The 24,515-nt window shown below is 46.0% G+C and overlaps 1 protein-coding gene across 2 annotated transcripts in view; it reads right to left on the bottom strand.

Annotated features, from left to right (window-relative positions):
• Positions 1–6,008: 6,008 nt before the first annotated feature.
• Positions 6,009–24,515, bottom strand: part of sec24b (SEC24 homolog B, COPII coat complex component) — a 28,983-nt gene continuing 10,476 nt past the window's right edge. For both annotated transcript variants that reach the window (XM_064343971.1, XM_064343973.1), the window contains 20 exons: positions 23,306–23,386; positions 22,839–23,002; positions 22,100–22,284; positions 21,732–21,834; positions 20,986–21,112; positions 18,989–19,098; positions 18,284–18,396; positions 17,082–17,200; positions 16,618–16,673; positions 16,045–16,251; positions 15,526–15,649; positions 13,840–13,998; positions 13,154–13,327; positions 12,704–12,814; positions 11,547–11,722; positions 10,902–11,039; positions 10,368–10,472; positions 10,004–10,096; positions 7,856–7,959; positions 6,009–7,304 (listed from right to left, as the gene is read on the bottom strand). In XM_064343971.1, coding sequence (XP_064200041.1) covers positions 7,190–7,304; positions 7,856–7,959; positions 10,004–10,096; positions 10,368–10,472; positions 10,902–11,039; positions 11,547–11,722; positions 12,704–12,814; positions 13,154–13,327; positions 13,840–13,998; positions 15,526–15,649; positions 16,045–16,251; positions 16,618–16,673; positions 17,082–17,200; positions 18,284–18,396; positions 18,989–19,098; positions 20,986–21,112; positions 21,732–21,834; positions 22,100–22,284; positions 22,839–23,002; positions 23,306–23,386 — 2,564 coding nt within the window. In that variant the 3' untranslated portion in view covers positions 6,009–7,189. The remainder of the gene's footprint in view (positions 7,305–7,855; positions 7,960–10,003; positions 10,097–10,367; positions 10,473–10,901; positions 11,040–11,546; positions 11,723–12,703; positions 12,815–13,153; positions 13,328–13,839; positions 13,999–15,525; positions 15,650–16,044; positions 16,252–16,617; positions 16,674–17,081; positions 17,201–18,283; positions 18,397–18,988; positions 19,099–20,985; positions 21,113–21,731; positions 21,835–22,099; positions 22,285–22,838; positions 23,003–23,305; positions 23,387–24,515) is intronic.

Below are 24,515 nucleotides of genomic sequence, written 5' to 3'. Positions count from 1 at the left end.
GTATCTAGTTTTGATTCTATGCTTTTGATTGCCTTTGGAGTCTGTTATTGGCATTTGTCAATATGAGGACCAGCGTCTTGCCAGTGAAAGTCAAGGAAGCCATTATGAGTCTGAGAAATAAAAAAAGTCAGAGACATAGGCCAAACCATAGGCCTGCCAAAGTCAACTGTTTGGAACATCATTTAGAAGAAAGAAAGAACTGGGGAGCTCAGTAATCACAAAGGCCTGGTAGGCCAAGGAAGACCTCTATAGTAATTGATGACCAAAGAATTCTCAGCATCAGGAAGAAAAAAACCCAAACCCCTGTTTGACAGATCAGAAACAATCTTCAGGAGGCAAGTGTGGATTTGTGAGTGACTACTGTCCACAGAAGACTTCACAATCAGAACTACAGCGGCTACAATACAAGATGCAAAACACTAGTTAGCCACAAAAACCTGATGGCTTGATTAAAGTTGACTACTTTCATTTATAAAACATTAATATGACACAAACATTATGATGCCCTGAACTAGGGGGGCTATGTATAAAAAGTTCTGTAACTACATGGTGAAACCACAACGTATAAACAAATACCCTTTAAATAAAAACAGACAATGTGCACTTTAATCACATGTGAATTGTTTGATTACAAATCTAAAATTGTGGAGTGCAGAGCCAAATCAAGAAAACAAATATGTATTTCTTTATACTAAACATTACGGAGGGCACTGCACTAAGCAAATAAATTATACAGATAATGAAGTACATTCTGTTTAAAGTGTACTCAAAAACAGGCAATCTGTTGATTTATCTGGGCCTCTCCTGGACCAGGAAAGGAAGTAACATGAAATACTGGGCTTTCTGTAAAAGCGACTGCACCACGGAGGACATAATCATGCTTCTAAGAGCATCCTGCCAACTTACCTAAAGGAGCTGGGTACACATGGTTTCAATTCGGATGTGATGGATTCTGAATGAAGAATGCTCGTCAAAATAAACCCAGCCTTGTTTTATTTATTTATTTTTTTGCCCGTCCTTATGCCATGCCACATTGTTGTTGTTGAAGAACAAAAACCATTTTTTTATTTTTCAGAGATTTAGTTTTTAAAATGGGGTATTGAGAAATGAACTTAAGCCTGTGTGTCTAACAATAATAAAGAGTGTCGGAAGAAGAAGGAAAAGCCTTTGGTGATTTGTAAATAAGTGAAAATGGTCAAATCTGAACAGCCATGGTGTTCTTCCATAGCACAGCCGGTGTTAACCCCTCGACTACAAGCTGTCCCGTATCCTCCTGTTCAGAAATGTGACGTTCTGGCAATACATTTTTACGTTTAAGGTTCCCTTTCTTACAAGGAAACAGGAACATAGGACATGTTGTGTTTTTGAATGCTATACATAAGATAACAATCCAAAGGGACCACAGAACAATGTTTTGAAATGTATAAAAAAAGGAAGAAAAAATAATGCTTTCCCAATTCTTTCACAATCTTTGCTTCATGTCGCACAATATTGCATTGTTGGCTGACCAAAGGATCATGGGAATAGCTTTGTGGGAGGCAGCCGCAGCACCCAAAGTCTATAAAAAGACAGGGAATTTTCAGCATGAGGGAAGGCCTCTGTGAGACTCAGGATTTGGGGAACTGCCCCTCTGCAAATAAACGCTTGAAATTGGCCATGATACTTGGAGCTTTAACTTGTAAAAGAGGGGAGGTACGGTGGTGATAAAAGGTTGTTTTATGATTTCAAGATGGGAAAATGTGGTCATTCAACTGGGGGTGAAAAAAAAACAAACCGGAAAACTATGTCATTGTGTCCATGAGAACATCATGGAGCCGCTGTAGCATGGACAGTGTTGGTGAGGGAGGGGAGGGGGGTGGTGCTGCAAAATGGAATGTGTGTTTTAATACGCACAGTCAACAGTACTGTTTGTTTCCTGCTGTTGACCCAGGAAACAGCCCTGAAACACCTCAGTGGCTGGTAATTAAATGTCTGGTACTGGGAGAGAGGGGGGAAACAGGCGGCCTTGACCGCGCGAGCACTGGACAGCAGCCTTCTGTTGATTCTGTGCACGTTATGCGTGCGAGAATACGGCAGGGGTGGAACATCTGCGAACCATTTTAATGCTTTATTCCCTTTTTTTTTTTTTTGCTTCTTCAATTTTGGCTGTTACTGTAGCGCGCGGAGAACAACGCACCTCTTATTAAATGTGTTCCGCGTTAGCGTGGCGACGGAGCGCGATGCAAAAAGCCACGGTCGTAAGGAAAGGAAGGCCGCTTCCATGTGACATCGTTTAGTGAGAGGCGAGGGAAAATGTGCGCGTGACGCACGTCCTTGTGCAATATTACTGCGTGTTATTATTGTACCCGTGCTGGACATCAAACGCTTCATTTCATGTTACAGTTGTGACAAGATACAAACAACAGAGAACAGCGGAGGTTTTGTTGCGGCGCAAGATGAACCAGACTCACAGTGGCACGGCGATAATGTGTGCGTGTTATTTTAAACTCCGGCGAAAGTGCAGGAAAGCAAAGAAAGGGACTCGTGAACTACATCTCTGAATCGGAGCTGAAGTCTAGAGGCCCCTCGAAAAAAAGGGCATTTTCTTTCCTGCGAAGCAGCTGGCTTGAGGTTCTGAAACCCGAGCCTTCGGAGAACCAGCCAGAACCTGCGGATCCGGAGCAGACGGAGACGATGCGCAGCGCACTCCCGATTTCACAGCGTCTCCACGGGGAAAGGGATCCGCACATTTGCAACCGAAGCCAACGCCATTGGCCGAAGCGTTGGAAAGACTTACACCGGCACCCAGAACAAGTTTCTCAGGCAGAGAAACATTATTCAGAATAAAAGCTTTGTTTTGGAAGGATATTGTTTCTCATGCCATGCTTCTGCCTGCTCGACACGTAAATGATACACATGCAGTTTTCTTGAGCCCATGACACGTCTCAACTAGACACCTCTTACCAGGCTAATTAATTGTTATTTGTAAATAAATCGAACTGATCGGTGTCCACATCACTTCTCAATAACCTTTCCGTTTTCCTGGTTTCTCCAACTAAATTGTTAAACCGCACATTTTTACACCTCATGAGCATCACCTAGCATACAGGGCATGACTGAATAATGCTTTTCCAGTGGTTTCTTTCAAAATTGAATTTTGTTTTTCTTTTGAATAAGATTCACTTGTTTTTCTTCTGATTATTCAATATAGGATTGTGGAACTTCTCCATTAGACAGTTCCCTTAGATCTAAGGGATGAAAGCCCCATAAATAGGAGGGGCCTGTTGACATGTGAACCACCTTTGAACTGGAGCCAAGCTCAAAAATGGCTGTCCCCCTCCAACACATCTCTCACGCCCTGGCTAAATAAACCACTGTATAAACACACCACACAAACAGAGGGGACTGTTTGTCCAGCTACTGCTCAAAAAGCTGTTCATCTCACCACATGCTAAAGATTTAGAGCCTGGACTGTTTTCAAAAGCAAAACCAAAACACTGGAGAGATATGGTTGATAATTCAAAAGATATGACATGCTAATAACAAGCATTTTCAAAATAGCTTACAAAACCACAATATAAAGCTTCATTTATAATTATGCTGTAACTACTAAAAAAAAACAGTCCTCCTTTGGCATGAACGACAGTGATCATTCACTGTACAAATAACCAAGAAAGGAAATCAATGATGTGTAAATTCTGTTTATTTTAATTATTTGCAAAATGTAGCAGCTGTGAGGTTTGAAATAGTTGAGCTCTCAACAAATCTCAGAGGTTCTTGACAGTTGAAGAAAGCCCATCAGTAATCAGAAAAAGTGAGATCTGGCAGGAGTTTCTAATTAACTCAAATTAGAGAATCAATCCCCATCCACAATTGTATTTCCTTAGCAAATTATTCCAATTCTAGGCACATTTTTAGCAAACAACCGCTCAGTTAAATGGGCAAATAACACATTTGCAAAGCCGAAAGTAGGACACAGTGAAAACAGTGATGTAGCCTTCATTTCAAAATCATATCTAGGATGGGCAGCAGAACAGCAGTTACTCTGTCCAGAGACTGCTTTTTCCCCACAAGAATTTCAAAATTTTGGCCAGGTTCAATGCCAATGTCAATACTCTGTTGAATGTATCAGTCTCTACTTCCAGACTTCCAGGGGAAAATACCCACACCTTTGAATCTCTTTTTATGTATTAACAATTTTGCAATAGTGCAATTTGCTTGGCTCACAATCCCAACAGCAATATATAGTTTCATGCCTAATTATAACAGCATGAAAAGTCTATATTATTCCATTTTGAATACAAAAACTCAATCCTTTTACCTTTGATGGATCAAAACCACAAAAAAATAAAAAATATGATAAATAATATTAAGTGTTTTCTGATAAATTCCCCACCCACTCAAATCTAAAGCGAGGATTGGACAGCAGTTGTTGCTGCAAGTTGAGTGGCGGCGCCAGTGTCCCTGGGCTTCAAGTCCGGCGGCGAGGAGGTCAGTTAGCAGCGGGAGACCGCGAGCGCAGTGCCCATCGACCGCTCGTTTAAACCGCAGACGCTGCAGACGCAGACCGCTCGCCACAGGCACCACGTCTGCCGCTCCTGCTGACTGGGCCGGAGGCCCAGGAAAAAGCGCTCGCTCTCCCGTAACAAACCCAGAGTGCATCGGGAACTCCGCGCGCTCAGATTGCATCGTCTTGATGGTATCTGGAAGTCTGCTTTTGTTGACCCCGCCGCGGCACGCCGGATGGCTGATCATATGACAACGCTGGCCCAGAGGTCCCACCCCCACCACAGAAACAGGAAGATGATGCCAGGGTCCATAAGCATAAAATGTGCCAGAGGAAGACTGCAAGTCCAGGCTGTGCTTTTTATCTTATAATGCAAAAGTTAGAATATGGACAGCGCCCAATTCAAACTTCAGCTCTAAGATGCTTTATGGATAACGGGACCTGATCCAATATCAATATTTCTTTTTTAGCTTATTTGGATATGGACAGGGGAAACTTGATACTAGACGAGTTCTCCTGCAAGATGCTTTATCAATGAGCTGAAAACTCGCTCTGAAACGAGATCTGGATCTGCCAACGTACTGAAATTTGGGTAATGCACCTTGCCCAAGGGCAAAATGGTAGGGCCCCATCTGTGAATCAAACCTGCAACCTCCAAGTAACAAGCTCAGTTCCTTTCACCACGGTTCTACACTGCTCTCTTACTATCTTTCTTCCCTAAGTGGCTGTGAGACATGAGAAAAGCCCAGCACGTGGAACTGCTCCAAACTTTCTAATCTGCTGTTGCTGCTCTGCAGAAATGTCTTGCTCATCACATGAAATGCATCACCGGTTTCACATTTTCAAAACCACATTCATTTATTTGTTTGTGCCGCAAGCATTCCTCTTCACGACTGCTCTGCACGTGAGCTCAAACCTGGGGTCTGCGTAATCGCAGGGTCTCTCACTGCGACTGAGACTTTTTATTCAAACACACCGTCATGGATTACTTACCGTCACATAGGCAAGGGTCTGAAAGGGAAACTACACCCTGACTTCCATGTTAACAAATTTTACTGCCCTCCCACTGCAGGAACAGATGAAATTGCATGAAGAAGCCTTGCAGATTCAACTGAGTCAGTACTGTACGTAGAGTGGGCGTGGCTACCCCGATGATGCTTAAAGTATCAGTTGGGCGTAGTCTTCCTGGATGTGTTAGAATGTCATCATCCTGGCCGACTTGACATTTCCCCACCTCTGGGGGGCATTAAAGCCAATTGTTTGTCATTCCTCTGCCTCAATTCATTATTTATTGATCAGTTTTACTGGTGGACGGATCAATTTAAGGTCAGCTCAGATCAGAAAGCACAAGCTAAAAGCTAAAAAAGCTTCCTCATCATAAGCAGTTATTCAATGCTTCATCATGCCTGCTACCAGCTGCATATTTTTTTCATGACCATTTATTTACAGGCCTTGAAATGAACGGGACAGTGCCTTTGAACGTACTGACACTTGAAGATGTACAACTTTGGAGGAACAAAAATAAGATCAAGCAAAATATTGTTTTCTTTTATTTCATAAGCGGATGATAAATAATTTCACGTAAAAGATTTGCAAGAGAATTACAAAGAGAAGAACAGCAGCTGTTATTGCCCTAAAAAAAACATGTTTTTTTTTTTTTGTCCTTTTGTTTGTTTTGTTACAGGAATTACTGTTCATTTCAGACAGAGCCTCAGGCCGGACAGGCCCGAGATGGCGCCGCGACGCGCTCCGGCCCAGGGGCGTCCGGCCCGACCGGAACGAGAACCGGACCCACAGCGCTTCCATGATTAGTACAAAAAGAAACGACAAAAAAAAAAAAAAAAAAAAGAGAGAAGTCTGATACTGCTTTACAACATACATCACAAAAAAAAAAAACTGCCATCCCTGTTCCATCCACACTTGGGGACAACAAAAAAATGATTTTGGGGTGGGGTGGGGTGGGTGGGGTGGGTGGGGGCAGGGAGGGAGGCGGGGGAATTGGGTCTCTGACATATTTAAAAAAACAAACAAACAAAAAAAAAAAAAACAGATTATGCACAAATAAAAAAAAAAAAAAAAAAAACATGCAAGGCTGATCCTTCAATCTGTAACCGGATATTTACTTTCCGCCTCTCTCTTTTGCGTTGCATGAGAAGTCGCTCTCGCTTGCCTTCCTGCCTCTGGGAGAGATCAGGGACAGTGGCCGGCTCTGCGGCTCCGCAGGGCTCCGGGCGGGAGGAGAAGCAGCTGGACGAAGCGACCAGTTCCTTTCCTCCTCTTCCTTTCGGGTGTGGGGTGGGGCGGGGTTTGGCTGCGTTTACCACGGAGACGAGAAGAGGGAGCCAATCACGTGGAGTTTCCTTTGCTTTTTTGATTTTCATAACTCCTCCCATCATCTTATTTTTTCATAGTTTGTCACATAAGTGGCCCCGCCCTGGCAGGTGACCTCTGTGACCCCCCCGACCCCCACCCCCCAACAAATCACTGGGCCAGGAGGTGCCGTACCCCGCCCTTCACCTCATTCTCTCCATCTCTCGCTCTCTCTCCTCATACATCTCTCTATTTCTCTCTCTCTCTGGTCCTATCCTAAGTCAGGTGCTGCTCCCCTTGCAAAAAAAAGACGTGCCCCCTGCTGCACACATCGTGACTCTAGCATCTTCACAGTGACGACACTGGGCTGCCGTTACCTAGGCGACTGGCTATCTACTTGGACAGCTGCTGCTGGATGTGGAGCAGGAACTCGTAGTAAGAGAAAGCAGACTCGGTCCGGTCCTCCACCAAGTGCTGGAAAAAGCTGGTCTTCGCAGAGCAGTCGTCCCTAAGAACGGCCGTAGAAAACAAAGACTGAATAAATCACACATCCAACATCCAAAACAACCAAAACACAAGGCTTGGAGGGCACACCCTTTCTCCTAAAATCACCCTGTTTTCTAAATGTGTCACATGACCCAAGCTCATATCCTGTTCCCTTTCTTGCTGCACTTGTATTTGAAGGTTTTTTAGCACTATGACTAAAAGGGCCAAAACAAGGGGGTTTCATGCAGACGACTTCTGTCAATGAATAAGTTAATTGATTAGCCCCAATAATTTACATGATGTGACATTTCTGATAGTCATGCGCTATAGATGCAAACTGCACATGCATCCTTGATGAAAATGGATATAGGAGCCTACAAGCATCAGGTGTGCTGCCAAACTACAATAATTGTTTATACAGTAACAAAAATCAACAGACACACACACACACACACACACGCACCCAAACCCTCCAGGAACATTGTTGGGCACCCCTGTTCACTCCTAGAACAGCTTACTTATCCAGTCAGCCCAGTTAATTCCAAATCCAGATGAAGAGTCTACGGTACTTACTTCACAACGTAAAGCGTAGGGCTGAAAGGCCGAGACTCCAGAAGCCAGCTGAGGAATGCTCTGGTTCTTTCTGACGAGGGAGTGTCTAGGTCTGGAATCTGAGTCTGGTATGAGACATTTAAAAAAAAAAACAAGTAATTAGCAACCACTAAGAGAATAAAATAACATTACATGACTGCTGAAAATGTCAGCCCAACGTGTGAGCATTTGTGTACAAGTTGGCTTCGATAATTATAGCCTCAGGCGAGACAAAGCATATCACTGAAAGACAGGGAACAATAGAACAAAATCAAACTTAAATAAATCAAACTTAATGACTTGTTACTACAGAATGCGGTTATGTTGGAATGCCTCAACCATCACAGGCTACCGCCATAACTGAAAACAGCAGCACTGGGGAGAGATCTATCGAGTGCAGGACTGCAACACGTACAAACAGATCTCTGTATTTAGTACAGTACAGCAGCACAGCATCAGGAGCGGGCATCCAACACTGGCAGGGTCAATGATTACGGAAAGAGATTAGCCTCAATATTACAGACAAATGTGTCTATTTATGGATCATGATGCACACATCACAAATGGGTTTCACTACCCTCAAATGAATATCTATCAACTCGTGTCTTGTAAATCATCATTTACATGAATTACACCAATTTGTACAAATGCACACACATTTCTGATTACATATTTTCCCTTTTGAACAAATACCTCATACTCCTACCTCTGTACACATTCAGTGACGTAAATTTGTGAGTTTCCTCTCATATATTTTTTTTATTTTGAGACTTTCCTTTCGCTGTTCTGGCACCGCAATCCACGCACAAATAGCTGGCTGTATGATTAACCTCAAAGTGCCGTGAAAGCAATACCTGCGTTGACAGTAAGGAGTAGACTGGAGAACACACATGTACACTTAGTACAAAGGAAAAGGCAAAGTATACATCCAACAAAGAAGGCAATAGGAGTGCACTGTAGCACCATAACAGCATCATAACAGCATGGTCTAAGTGTACACTTCTACTCTACCCGTTTACTAAATGATACAAATGGCCGCGTGTGAAGAGGGTAAACGCATGGCCTCATACGACTACAGGAGTCAGCGGTAATGAAACCAGGATAGGACGGCTGTGACGTACCAGTCAGTAACAACCAATAGAATAACATTATTACCAATTGGTGGATACTCTGACAATACTTCCTAGGTCCTAGCGGGACAGACCAGGAAGTAGCCAGAAAGTATCAACCAATCACCACTGGTGTTGTACTACTCATTTTATGGGTCGTTCTCACTGAAACTGGCACTTGAGTCCTATTCATTTTTTATGGACAGGCAGCGCAGTGCATGAAGGAAGTGTCTGGCGAGTGGTGTGGTGCCGTCGCCGGTTCTATATTTGCATAGAATGACCTCCGTGCTTTTTATATGCAAATGAAGGTGTAAGCTCACTCCGGCTCACAAAACCCAGCTCAAACTTTCAGACCAGGTGCTGGAGATCAAATATGAAGATTCGGCAACTGCACAGCCTATTTCTCACCTCAGATGTTTTCAGAAGTGTATTTTATTGGACAGTTTATGTGGGGAAAAAAGAGAAGGTTTATCAACGATCCGCCATTTTGCACCATTTTGAAAGCAGAAAGCCAAAACAAGGTGCCGACAGTTTTCCGGAGTAGGCTGCATCACTCGTGCCGGTCCCTCAGCTATCCAATGAAACCCGCCTACACTATTTGCATAGTACCGCCCAATAAACGCAGAGCCTGGGGGTTTGGTGAGAACGCAGCATTACAGACACTCAGTGACTCCTTTATATTAATAAGATGTGCTCATGGCTGTTTCATCTCCACTTTATTATCCCAATTCAAAATCAGTAACTAAAACAAGTTCTACGGAAAATTTGCATCACGCACCAATATCAAGCCAATTTCACAGCTCTTAAAGCGACTAAATCAAGTATGTATTTGAAACACCTCCATGTCTTGTATGCAAATGCAATTAAAAACAAAATGTATGACTACCCAAAACATACTGTTTATGAAATAAATATGAAAGGTAGTACAATATGAAAGAAAACTTTTGTTGTGAAGATGCAGAAAACAAAAAGCACTGAAATAATTTTCTGAGCCAGTGTTGTAAGGATGTGCTGTGCTTACCATATTCTGCGGTACTGAAGCGTGGTTCTGGTAGCCCAGGACATCTCTGATGAACGGCTCACTGCAGCCTTTCCCAACCCACAGGTACATTACCTGAGAGAGAGGGAGGGAGGGAGAGAGACAGAAAAAGAAAGAAAGAGAACAGGAGAGAGAGAAAGAACACAGGTGATGAGCTTAAACACAGACTTTCACACCTTACGTCATTTTATAAAAATGTATTTTATATTGTTTATACAGTCCTAATGGTTCTGAATACAGCTGGATACTTACGGTAACAATTTAGGCAACTTAACCGTGCTCAGGGGCACAATGACAGAGGAACCTGCAACCTCTCGGCCCAGCGCCCGCAGCGCGAAGCACTCACGTTTCCGCAGTCCATGAGGAAGGCGCCCTCTCTCGTCAGCTTCTCGGCTGTGAGGTGGAGGAGGCTCGGCTGGGGGACCACGCCGTCGTTCATGTGCAGCGCCCCCTGTTGGAAAAACATGAGTAATAAGAATAAAATACAAATAATATAACAATAATAAAATACAACAACAAAAAAATAAAAACAGTTAAAAAAAGAAGTGACAAGAGACTTTGTGAAAAGACATCTTTAAAAAAAAACTGCCACCAAGGATGACAATTAAAAAAAAAAAAACACACATGGCACAAACTTACACACCTCCAGAATAAAATGCAAACAAAATTCTACACTGTCAGGTCTGACAAATTTGGGAACCGACTGGGGTAACATTTTTTCTTTTCACTTTGAATGGGACTAAGATGATGCCCCGCATTCCAGAGACAGCCAGACACGTGTTCATCAGAGTACAGTAACACATCTGTGTTTATTTGACCTCTTATGAAACGGTAGGTGCCTGTAACCCTAACGTGCTTTCATTCAGAACGAGCAGCTCACCTGGTCGGACAGGTTGTCTATCCTGTACAGGTCGGGGTGGATCAGGCGCATGACCTGCTGCAGCGGCTGGCTCTTGAACTCGCACATGGCGAAGACGCGGTCGTCCAGACGCGTGCTGGTACCTGTGCGCAGAGCTTTCTGTGGTGGGGGGGGGGGGGTTTAAGAGATGTTAGGACTTGCAGAGTCAAGCCCACTTAGGTCAGTAAGGTTAGGTTCAGGAACCTTCAATCCAATTACACTTTTAAAAGTGAACAATGTAAAAAATATTAATCTCTGTTTGTGCACATGAGTGCGTGCGTACGCACACGTGTGCAGATGTGTATGGGTGTTCATGCTTGTGTGAGTGTGTGTGTGCTTGTGTGAACTTGTAAGACTATCTTTGTTAGAACCAAATGTCCTCACAAGGATAGAAAGATGAGGAAAATTACACAACGTGGGGACCTTTTGCTGGTTCTCACAAGTTCAAGAGGCTGTTTTAGGGTTAGGACTTAGGGTCACAATTAGGTTAAGGTTAGGCGTGTAGTGGTTAGGGTTAGGGTTAGAGGTTACAGAATGAATGTAGTCAATGGGAAGCCTTCACGCGTGTTTGTGTGTATACGTGTGTGCCTGCGTGTGCATGTGTGCACGTGTGCACGCGTTTCTCACCTGTTTGAGCAGGGCCAGCACGTAGAGGGGAAAGAGGCGCAGGGACGCGGGGGCGACGAGGCCGGACTGCTGCACGGAGCAGCCGTCAGAGCGGTACGCCGCCAGGGAGTCCACCACCGCGTTCACCAGGGCGTCCCGGGCATCCGACAGGTTGGACGACACCGAGCGATCGATGGCTGCACGCACACACACACACACCGCGCGGACAGGTTAACAGCACAGAGACCGCTAAAAACTGGAGGCAGAAAGCCAACAGACACACACTAACAGAGCTACCAACTGGGCTTAAACCACTGACAAAGGTTAAGGCCAAAACGTTGGGTTTCACAACGCTGGCCTGTACCGTCACAGTGTTTTTGGAGTGCATCCTTTACAATAGCATGTAATTCTGTTAATTTTGATATCAGAATACAGACTACAGATATCAAAACTGATATCAGAATATAGAATACGGATATCAGAATTGATAAAAGAATGCAGAAAGGACGCTCGGTTTAGAATGAGACTTACCTAACGGAGGCAGAGGAAGCCCTGTGAATCTGACATCCCCAGAGCATCTACGGTTTTTCCCTGAGCTCTCAAACTTCCGCTCAACCACTAGCGTCACTGCCTGGCTCTCTCACTGGGGAGACCTGCACCAAACCGGACTGCATGGCCTCTACATCAATTATTCACTGGGCTGCCTCAAAATGATCTAACCAGGAACATCTGTGAGTTCAACTGAACCAAGCGAGACTAGTCATCTTTCAGTCCGTGTACATATCAGAACCGGGTTTAAATCAGCAAATTGACAAAGCGTGTACTAAAATGTTAGCCCTGTTTAAATATTAGTTAAGGCTAATTATCAGAGACATGTTCTGTCATGTTTCTCCCTGTCTTCACAGTTCTTCGCAGTGCTTTATGAATTAGCGAGGGGAACTGCACGACACTGCCCTTCTTAAAAGCACAACATCAGTGCAAACTGAGTGCCGCTCTCAGAGACCGCACCGTCAGTCCAACAACGGCCTGAAAGGTGATCAAGTGAGCGAATCCAAGCATCGGTTCTGAGGCTGTGAATGCGGTGTGACTCCGCCCGTGAGTTGTGACCCCGCCCACAGCGTATAGCCCCACCCACACACCGTAACCGCTCCCACGTGCTGCAACCCCACCCCGCTCACCCATGTTGGCCAGGAGGGCGGAGATCGCCTGAACGTCGGCACCAGCGAACACGTCGCTCAGCTGGTTCACCACAGGGAGACAGAGGGTGTGAACCCTGATCCTCCTTTTCCCTGGAGAGGGGGGGGAGGGGAGAAAGAGAGAAAGCGAGAAAAAAGAGAGAGAGCGAGAGACAGTGAGAGACAGTAAGAGATAAAAGGGGGCCAGAGACAGGAGAAAGTCAGGAAGAGACCTTTTCACCATACAATCCCTGTTTATTCCGTTCACATAACATCACACACCGATTTGGCCGCAGGACGGCACACCTGAGCCTTTGATCTATTCCCTCGATAAACTGCCCCCTACTGAACACCATGCGGACAGCAGCAGGCCTGACGCAGGTGTGTGCGGGTTTAAGCGTGATTGGGGTGGGGGGGGGGGGGTGCGGAGTTGGCCTGTCGCTGGCGTCTCACCTTTGCTGGAGGTGTAGAGCAGCGCGGCCTGGAAGCAGACCAGCGAGGTCTCCGCCAGGTTCTCCTCGATGGACATCTGCACGGCGAAGCCCGAGTCCGGGTTCACGTTGGCCAGCGACAGCAGGTCCGTGGAGCGCACAAAGAAGTTCCCGTGAAAGGTGTGGATGGAGAGCCCTGCGACGAAAAAACATGGCGGGAGGACTTAGCGACCGTCTGGATGACGCCAGACCCCTGCTCTAAAAGATGCCCTCGAGTTTTTACTTTGACCTGACTGACACACTGACGTGAGACAAAGACAATGCGAAGGACCACTGTCTGTTGCAGAACCCCACCTGCAATTAATTATGCTTGAGCACTTTTTTGCTGATGTGTAATTGTTGTTGTTGTTGTTTGTTGTTTGTGACACTTTGGGGTTGGTTGTGTTGCCTCCAGTGCTATCGCTACGTCCTGCTGTAATGGTCCCTTGGGTACAAATAAAGTTGTATCGTAAGTGTGCCTAATATTTTAGGATGTGCTTTGCTAACAAACTAACACTTCAGACGAATCATAATCTTGTGTAGAGGGGGATAAAATCGAACTTGACCACTGAGCTACAACGGAACACTGGCTAGAAGTTGATACAGCCAATGGGATCGCAGGAAGCCAGACTGACAGACAGTATCTGAAGAGAGAGCATGCCAGCGCACCTTTAGTGCAGCGTATCCTCATCACCGCCTCGAAGCCGATCTTCCTGGTCAGGTATCGCTGGAGATCCTTCTGGAACTTCACCACCTGGGGCTGGTTGTGGGCGTGGTGGAACCCAGGGAAGTAGAAGATGCTTCCGGCCGAGTATTTGGACATACAGCCTGGTGAGAGCGGGGAAGAAAACAGCAGCTACTGGAACCTGGAAGCCTTTACCAACTCCTGAGGGGCTGGGTGCAATTTTACGGGAAGTTTCCCAGAAAACAGCTGAACAGTTTCCCTGACTGAGCGCTGAATTTAATCCCACTGTCTGGCTAACTAACGGCTGCCACAGTTGTTCTAAAGTCGACCAATAAAATTCACCCATACAGAAAGACCACCTCCGGCATTATGATATCCAACATTAGTCAGTTACATTTATCACTACTTCAGTACCCTGGAGCAAGCCCATGCATGAGAATTATATCTTTTACATAAAAAATACAATGATGTTTTTCCATTTATATTATCTTTATTTATCATATTAAAAGCTTTCAAATTCGTAACAGAATCCTTTGGCTGAGGCCTTTCTCTAAAAGCACAGATTCGCAAGGAAGCCCATTAATCAGGGAAAAACGTTTACATATTTGCGCAACCAAACTCAGATAAGGAACTGATATGAAGGAGTGAGGGAGAGCCACAGTGTCTGCTGTTTTCTGTCGTTGCTCAGAGCTTAATGGCACTCTATGCAGGATTTTTACCTTGAGAATATGACTAAATAACCATGCTGACACATATCGATGATGCACCGGCAATCTCTGTCTTTACGCACTTTCTCCAAATTTGCAAATTTGTGCACCTTTATCTGTATTTGTTATCCTAAAATGCGTACAGGACGTTTCTGGGCGTTTTGCTCTTTTCTGTGTCGAGAGGGGTGGGTGTGGCTACAGAGCCTGTGGTTTGGGATCTCATTTTCGCAAAAGCAGCAACGACACAGCGAAACTCACTCAAGAACTAGAGTTAACCTAGGAATTTATTTTCCTTGGTGGCGTCAGCTGAAGTTCATCAAGGGGATGAAAAGCCATGTACGGTTGGCTTGTGTTCTGTGGGATCTGTAAGTAATGTTACTTACAGTGTATTTTCAAACTAAAGGTCCCAACGATAAAACAGCTATTATATTCAAAATAATGCAATTCACCTATACGTTAAACATTATAAAATTAAGCTATAATCAAATATATCGTCTTACTGTTGTGCACGATCGCTCATTTCAGGGTACTAATGTTACCTCCAGCTATCCAGCCAGCTACATTATGTGAGGTACGCAGGGTGAGTGGGTGGGGCAGAACACAGAGGAGGAGACTTTGATTGTAAATACAGGATCACAGCAAAGCAAAAAAATTCTGCATAGTATGCCTTTAACTGATTAAATAAAGCTGTTGATCACACAGTAGATTTGCCTCAGCCCCTCTCTTGGGTCTGAACCTGATGCTTATTTTTAATCTGAAAACAAAACCCTTGAATCCCGCGCCTCACCAGGACCAGGGCGGTGGACCCCTGCAGTCCCCGCGACTCTGTGGGGGACCCCTGCAGACCCCGCGACTCTGTGCGGGACCCCTGCAGACCCCGCGACTCTGTGGGGGACCCCTGCAGACCCCGCGTCTCTGTGGGAGACCCCTGATGTAATTAAGAGGACAGCCTGGCGCTCTTACCTAGCGAGGCCAGGTCTGAGTACTGGGAGCTGAGCAGGAACAGGTCCACAGCGATCTGCTGGCCGGAGCAGTCCAGCGCCAGCTTCTTATAGAAGTCCGTCGCCGGCCCCAAGTGCTGCACCCCCTTAAGACAGGAGAGTGACACAGTCAGATGCACAGCACGACCCACAATACAAGCATTCCAAAAAAAGTGATGACTGCTTGTATTGGTGCATTCCCACACACACACACACACACATACACATTCATAAAATCTGTCAAGTTTATATTAAAAAATACGTAATCTCCAAAAATAAAAAAGACACTTTGTTTAAAATTATAACAACAAATATTCTGATAAAAATTCAGCCAGCAAGGATAAATACAAGACAACAATGGTACTAATAAACTTAAGTAAAACAATAAGTGGGTTAATTCCTGAATGTATCCCATAATACAGTGCATTACGTGGACTCACAGCAAACAGAGTATTAGAGGAGTGTGGCTGCATGTGACGGGGCGTTGGGGCGGGGCCGGTACCTTGGTGCTGGATCTTTGGTTGGGGTCCTCCCGGGACTGCAGGAGCCCCGCCCCCAGGGTGGGCAGCTGGGTCTGGAAGACGGAGACGCGCCCGCCGGTGGGGGACATGAGCTTGTAGGCGGCCTGCAGGGCGGGGCCCAGGGCGCTGTGCGTCTCGCGGGTGTGGCTGAACATGGCGGGCAGGGCGTTCAGCAGGTCCTTCACCAGCTGTACGGGGCACAGAGCTGCAACTCAACTCCAACTCCACGCGAATGAACCCCAGCTCGAGCTTCACTTCAAGTCCAATTCCACGTAATTCAACTCTGACACAAACTTCAATTTCAACTCCACGTGATTCTACTTCCAATTCAAGCTTAAATTCAACTCCAACTCCAGTTTCAATTCAATTCAGATTCAACCCAATTCACTTAAAATCAGCTTAACTCAATTTGACTCAGATTCAACCCATTTACACTTAAATTCAATTCAACTCAACAAAGAAATAAATGCACAAGAAAAATAAACAGCGTTGAATGAGGCCCATTGAAACATTTGTTAAATGGTTCACCAAATAATTTGTCTGAAAGCTCTTACCTCTTTACTCTCCTTCAGGTTCACCAGCAGAGTGTCAGGGGTGGGGATGAAGACGTCTGGAAAGAAATTTTACAGCAGGAAGTGAGAGGGGAGGAGCCAGCAGAGCACGCACTGAACAGAATATTCATGAAAAACTGTCCTTCCATCTCCCATCATGTGACACAGGATAAGATGGCTCTGCATAACAGCAATCACACTCAAGATGGCCTCCGTCCCAATCGCTTATTCTCACTTCCTTTATTTAACCCGGGTAAGCCCTGCTGAGATGGGATCGGCCTTTTCAGGAGAACCCTGTCCACGAAGAAAGCACTTCCTTACCTCCACCTAAATGTGTGGAGCTACAATCAACTGTAAATCACTGACTTGTTTGATGGACACAGAGATGGACTGGGAAGACTGAAAGGGGGTGGAGCATATTGAAAGTGGGCGGAGCATGTTGAAAAAGGGGGGGGCGGGGACTGTACCGTCAATGTCAGACACCACCAGCATCTGAGGCTGCGACAGGCCCTCCTGCAGGTTGTAGAAGTGGATGGTGCTGTCGAACGTTACAAACCCCACTCGGGTGCGCGTATCCCCCGGCAACCTGTCCCAGGAAATAAAGAGAAGGTCCGAGGAGGCAGAAAGGTTTACTGCGTGTGCAGAGGAGCAGTCGGATTGGCTAGGAAACGGCTGCACACTGACAGAAACCACCTCTGACTTTTCATCACCCCATAACAACCGTGACCCCAAATTAAAAGAGGGAGAAAAATATATAAATTCACAGGATGAACACTGTCCAGAAAAAAGAACCCAAAAAGTTTACACAACTCACTGAAACTTTTTAAATAAATAGTGGAGGCGGTCCACAATTAACAAAGCCTCCTTTTTCAAAACATGCTCAAAATAACCCAAAAGGCCCAGACACACCGCAGGCGCTTTCAAACATAACAGCCGTCAGCTCAGAGAATGTTATTTTGTACGAAGATGAAACGAAACATTCAATGTGAGAGCGTGCAGGCAACGTTCTGTAATTTCCATGTGTGCTACTACATGCGGAGGCCGTGCTCTTGTCTGATTAAATCAAGTGCAGTAAAAACGCAGCAAGAAGTGCCAGAGTCAACAGTCTTATCAGCATAATGAACTAACTGTGCAATTAATCTGGAGTACATATTCAATTATCCAAACAAAAGATCTATAATTAAACAAACTGCAATTGCTTGTCGTGCCAGGCCATTTTGGAACGTGGATTCAATTCCGTATTAACCCCTTTAGGTGGAAGATTAAAAGTATGTTATTTGAATTTTGTTAACTGAACATTCCAATGCTGATGCAAAAATCGCTAGTGGTAACTGAAAGCAACAGTTCTAGAAAGCAGACTTAGAATAAAAAAATTAAAAAAATATTCAAAAAAACCGAATTGTCCGTATTTGCAGTTTGTGTCAGTGCTGATCCTGTAGAGTAGGGGGCCCTAAATCTTATCCAGAAAGGGCCAGAATGGGTGTAGGCTTTTGTTTCAACCAAGCAGTTACACACCCGAATCTACTAATCAACCACTAGAGTGCTTGCTATTGACCTTTATCAGTAGAATCAGGGGTGTTACTGCTTGGTTGAAACAAAAGCCTGCCCCCACACCGGCCCTTTCTGGATAAGATTAAGGGCGCCAGCTGCACAGCGTATTGATTCTCACTTGTCCAGGTTCTCCAGCAGGGATTGGCAGAAGACCTTCAGGTAGCCCGCCTCCACGGCATTGTGGGATACGTCCAGCACAAACAGATAGACGGCGGGCTGAGGAGGCCGCAGCTGAAGAAACAAATGCACATGCACATGCGAAGATTAATAAAATACAAATGCAACACCACCTAAATGTAATGGTAAGACAGCATTATATAGGCTTTTATCCAAGCGCTACAATGATGCCTCCATTCCAGAGCAGTTAGGGTTAGGTTCTGCTCAAGGACCATTCGACACGCCCAGGCGGTTTGAACGCAACCTCGACTGCCAGACAATCGGTCTTACCTCCTGAGCTATGTCGCCCCCTAAAGACTACCCAACAGCTTTATTGAGCCCAGCCAACCATCTTAGGCATACCATGACTGGTCAACACACATTAGAACAATGTAGACTGACTGTTACAGAGAGGGGCACAGCACGCATGACATGAAACACACTGGAATTCCTAAAGTGTGTTATTTCTGTGCCCCTGCCAAATGATTTTAAAAGGTTCTTACAGCACTGAATCAGCCTTATCGAGCACTGAAAGTGTCTCAGATTAGTGATGCTGATCTGAGGTCAGTTTTTCACTGTCCATAGCCAATATGAGCTTGAAGGTAAAACTGATCCTAGATCAGCACTCGCGCACGCTGAGACAGACCGTGAATAGGGGCCCTCTTACCATGTAGTCTGAGGATGCGATGAACTCCACGGTGGAGTTCTGCACCTCCGGCCGCTTGTGTGGCTCCCCGTACGATCGGGTCACGGGGTTGTACATGAACTCATCGGGCACTGCCAGGGATACGAAAAGAGCACGTTTACTCCATCAGAGAGATCATTTCACCTAAAACACTACCCATACTCCATCAGAGAAATCCTTCTACATGAAGCATACTCGCTCACTCCATCAGAGAAACCCTTTCACATAGCCTACAACACACTCCCCACACTCCATCAGAGAAACCCTTTCACATAGCCTACAACACACTCCCCACACTCCATCAGAGAAACCCTTTCACATAGCCTACAACACACTCCCCACACTCCATCAGAGAAACCCTTTCACATAGCCTACAACACACTCCCCACACTCCATCAGAGAAATCCTTTCACATACAACACACTCGCTCACTCCATCAGAGAAATCCTTTCACATACAACACACTCCCCTCACTCCATCAGAGAAATCCTTTCACATACAACACACTCCCCACACTCCATCAGAGAAACCCTTTCACATAGCCTACAACACACTCCCCACACTCCATCAGAGAAATCCTTTCACATACAACACACTCGCTCACTCCATCAGAGAAATCCTTTCACATACAACACACTCCCCTCACTCCATCAGAGAAATCCTTTCACATACAACACACTCCCCACACTCCATCAGAGAAACCCTTTCACATAGCCTACAACACACTCCCCACACTCCATCAGAGAAATCCTTTCACATACAACACACTCGCTCACTCCATCAGAGAAATCCTTTCACATACAACACACTCCCCTCACTCCATCAGAGAAATCCTTTCACATACAACACACTCCCCACACTCCATCAGAGAAATCCTTTCACATACAACACACACCCCTCACTCCATCAGAGAAATCCTTTCACATACAACACACTCCCTCACTCCATCAGAGAAATCCTTTCACATGAAACACACTCCCCATACTCCATCAGAGAAATCCTTCTACATGAAACATATTCGCTCACTCCATCAGAGAAACCCTTTCACATACAACACACTCACCACACTCCAGAGAAATCCTTTCACATACAACACACTCACTCACTCCATCAGAGAAACCTTTTCACATGAAACACACTCGCTCACTCAATCAGAGAAACCCTTTCACATACAACACACTCACCACACTCCAGAGAAATCCTTTCACATACAACACACTCACTCACTCCATCAGAGAAACCCTTTCACATGAAACACACTCGCTCACTCTATCAGAGAAATCCTTTTCCCTAAAACACTCCCCTCACTCCATCAGAGAAATCCTTTCACATACAACACACACCCCTCACTCCATCAGAGAAATCCTTTTCCCTAAAACACTCCCCTCACTCCATCAGAGAAATCCTTTTCCCTAAAACACTCCCCTCACTCCATCAGAGAAACCCTTTCACATGAAACACACTCGCTCACTCTATCAGAGAAATCCTTTTCCCTAAAACACTCCCCTCACTCCATCAGAGAAATCCTTTCACATACAACACACACCCCTCACTCCATCAGAGAAATCCTTTTCCCTAAAACACTCCCCTCACTCCATCAGAGAAATCCTTTTCCCTAAAACACTCCCCTCACTCCATCAGAGAAATCCTTTCACATACAACACACACCCCTCACTCCATCAGAGAAATCCTTTTCCCTAAAACACTCCCCTCACTCCATCAGAGAAATCCTTTTCCCTAAAACACTCCCCTCACTCCATCAGAGAAATCCTTTCACATACAACACACTCACTCACTCCATCAGAGACCTTTTCACATGAAACACACACGCTCACTCCATCAGACATCCTTTCACTTAAAACATTCACTCACTGACATCCCTCCAGAAAGAAAAAAAAAACCACACTCACTCCATCGTGGATGAACAAATAGATGGACAGAAAACAGACAGACGTACGGACTGAAGACTACGCGCTTACCGTCGTTGACTCGGTAACACAGGTTGCATTTCCATCTCCTCTGGTCCAGGAAGGACACGAACGGGTTGATGTAGGTCCGACAGGACCGGCAGCGTACGATGGTGTTGGACGTGATGACGGGCAGCTGCTGCAGGAGGGAACGTGAGGGGGGGTTGTTAACACCCAAACCAGCTTACGAAACCAGGTTATCAGTAATAACATCAGTCATTAATAGCACATGATGAGGGGCAGAATTGTGGATGAAGGTTTGAATGTAACCTCGTTTGGACACACTACTTGGCTCTGCTTAGGGGCAGAAGGGGCAGAAGGGGCAGAAAATCAAAAGCAAAACGTGAAAACATTTTTTTGCTACCATTAGGTCTCTGAAGGGGCATAACTGTTGTGAAGTGACCCTCCCTTATTTTGGGGGTGTAAGACTTACGGCAAGGTCCCTGAAGGGGTGTAGCTGCGGTAAAGTGACCCTTATTTTGGGGGTGTAAGACTTACGGTAAGGTCCCTGAAGGGGTGTAGCTGTGGTAAAGTGACCCTTATTTTGGGGGTGTAAGACTTACGGCAAGGTCCCTGAAGGGGTGTAGCTGCGGTAAAGTGACCCTTATTTTGGGGGTGTAAGACTTACGGTAAGGTCCCTGAAGGGGTGTAGCTGTGGTAAAGTGACCCTTATTTTGGGGGTGTAAGACTTACGGTAAGGCCCCTGAAGGGGTGTAGCTGTGGTAAAGTGACCCTTATTTTGGGGGGGTAAGACTTACGGTAAGGTCCCTGAAGGGGTGTAGTAGCAGGCCCAGGGGCAGTTTGGCTTTGTTGAGCAGGGCCTGGGTTTGAGGGATGTTGGTCAGGGTGCATCGGAATGTGCTGGAAAAGACACCGTGCGCTAAAGGTCACGCACACTGGCAGTCAATGCTAGATTACACACCCCCCGGGAAAGCCAACAAGGGCACGCAAACACGCACACACACACAGACAACTGTACACAAGTACATGCATACAACCACACGCGCACACACGCACCTCATGGGTACAACCACACGCACACACACACACACACACAAACACACACACACACATACAACTACAGACACACACAAACGTGAGCGCACACACACACACACACACACACCTGGCGCTGCAGTTGGCCTTTCTCAGCTCGGCGCTGAGGTTGGGCTCTGGGGGCTGTACGGGCTCCGGGGGCAGGATGTTCCTCTCCTGCAGGAGGTTCACAGGCCGCAGTGCCTCCACCTGAAGCTCCGGAACCCCACTCATGCCCCCCAGAGCAGCAGACAGCTGGGACATGGTGGGAAAGGGCTGTGGGGACGCACAGCAGTGGAGGGCGTCACCAGAAAATACGCAATACCGGAAACACAAGGCAGACCACTCAAGTTCCCCTTGAAGAACAGCGCTTCCCTTTCTTTTCCTTTTCAAAACAGAAGACATAATTACAGCAACCAGGACCAATGTTAGGGAACTGGGCTTATAGCTCCAAAGTTGCAGGTTCGATTCCTATGTGGGGCACAGCTGTTGTACCCTTGAGGTACTTAACCTGAGGTGGTTCAGTAAATACCCAGCTGTATATATGGATTGTATTAAAGAATGTAAGCTTTGTAAGTCACTCTAGATAAGAGTGTCTGCCAAATGGCATCAGTAATATAATGCAATGTAATAATCAGATTTCAGAATAGTGGTTTTCCCTTAAGACGTTCATACCTTAAAAATGGTGTAACCATAACACAATATTTATAAAATAAAACTATGAAAGTACAACAAAATGAAGATCAGTGTTTTAGTTCTTCGAGCAGCCTAGCAGAAGGACCTCCAGTGTTCACAAGGAAAACAGCGATGAGTCAGAGATAATGCATTACCTGTGAATAGGGCTGGTATCCAGGTGGGTTGTACCCACCATGGGAGGGGGAGGAGTCTGTTCTGGAGGCTGGTCCCTGCTGATAGCCTGGAGGCATGCTGGGATATCCAAATCCAAAGGGCGTGGCAGCTTTAGATGCGTCGGATGTGGGTGGAGCTGAGGAGTCTAAAGGCAGAGACAAACACAAATCATCATTACAATCTCATAAGACCCCTTATTAATCTTATAAGGACCCTACTGTATCTCAAGAGCAATTTATTAGTAAGGTGTGACCAAGGATAATGCTGTGGCAATAGGCCATTTTGTAATGCAAGATGGCACTGGAAACTTGTGTTACTCATTGGACGTTAACATTGCAGCTAAGAAGCAGAGCAGACAGATAAGACAGACATAAGAGTATCAGAGCCGAGTATCTGGTGACCATAATGCATCTTTGGTAGTACTGGGAGGGCAGGAAGTGAGAGTTACCTGGGTAACTGCCACCCTCTAGTGACTCATAGCTGTTGGGTACTGGGGACGCGCTGCTGGTGGAGGAGGAGCTGTCGGCACCTGAGGAGAACAGAACGGCCAATCAGACGCTCAGCTCAGAGCACAAAGGGAAGAGGGCGGCCAATCGGACGCTGTAAGGAGAGGGCGAGGAGAAGGGGGCAGCAAGGGGTGCTTCCAAGGGGCCGAAACACACTGCAGAAAAGGGAGAGGGAGAGAGAGAGAGCGAGAGAAAGCCACGCCCAGAAATCCGCCTCCAATCAAGGTTCCCGCCTCCTGCATTCTCTGAAGTTCTGGGCAATCCGGGGGGGGGGGGGGGGGGGGGGATAATATGACCCCAACCCCCTTCCCCCATGAAGAGCCATGACAAACACGGCCTTGCAGGTACATGTGGGGGTGGGGACCGGGGAGGGGCGGAGCTGGTTAACCCGCCCAAATTAGTGCACTTGTGCTGACTGGGAGTCCAGTGTGACCAAGCGCCCAGGCAGGGCAGGGATTTCCCCAGGATGAGCCGCGTTATCCTCTGCTAATTCTCCCGCATCTCCCTACGGATTACCTGTGCTGGACAGGGCGTGCGGAAAGAAACCCACCCCACAGCCCCCGGGGATTACCTGCACCTCTTGGACAGCACATACACACGGGGAGACGGAAGCAATAAGCCAACACAGTATTTCATCACATTCCATGAGGGGGCAAAGTCAAAGACGTAAAAACATGAAGCTACAATGAAGCGGGGAACATTGGTACCAAACGGCCTTGCCTACTTAGTGTCCATAACTGGAAACCAAGGAGGCAAAGGCTACTAGGGTAAGTGAGAGAAATGAACATAAAATAGTCGTAAAATGACTTCAGGAACAGGACGCTGGTTTCTGAGATGGAGGAATGAGAATGTAAGCGCAGCTGTTTGACACAGTGAAGATGAATTCACAGCTATGCGAGAGAGAGAGGAAGGCAAGAGCAGTTCCAGGCCAAGCCCATGTTCCAGTGACACACAGCGCTGTAATACCCGAGAAGGCTATATTTAAAAACCCTGCTCAGTAGCTGGGGGGGGGGGCACACCACCCTGGGCTCCAGCAGAGTGGAGCTTCAGAAACACAATAGCAGTTGGGACACGACTCCGAGCGGGTCACCAATGCAAAAGAAAACATACCTCCATGTAAAAACAGAAAAAGGATGATCACAATGACAGGAC

This window comes from Anguilla rostrata, chromosome 7, assembly GCF_018555375.3.
Source record: "Anguilla rostrata isolate EN2019 chromosome 7, ASM1855537v3, whole genome shotgun sequence".
NCBI lineage: Eukaryota > Metazoa > Chordata > Actinopteri > Anguilliformes > Anguillidae > Anguilla > Anguilla rostrata.
This window is presented reverse-complemented; position numbering and strand designations above follow the sequence as displayed.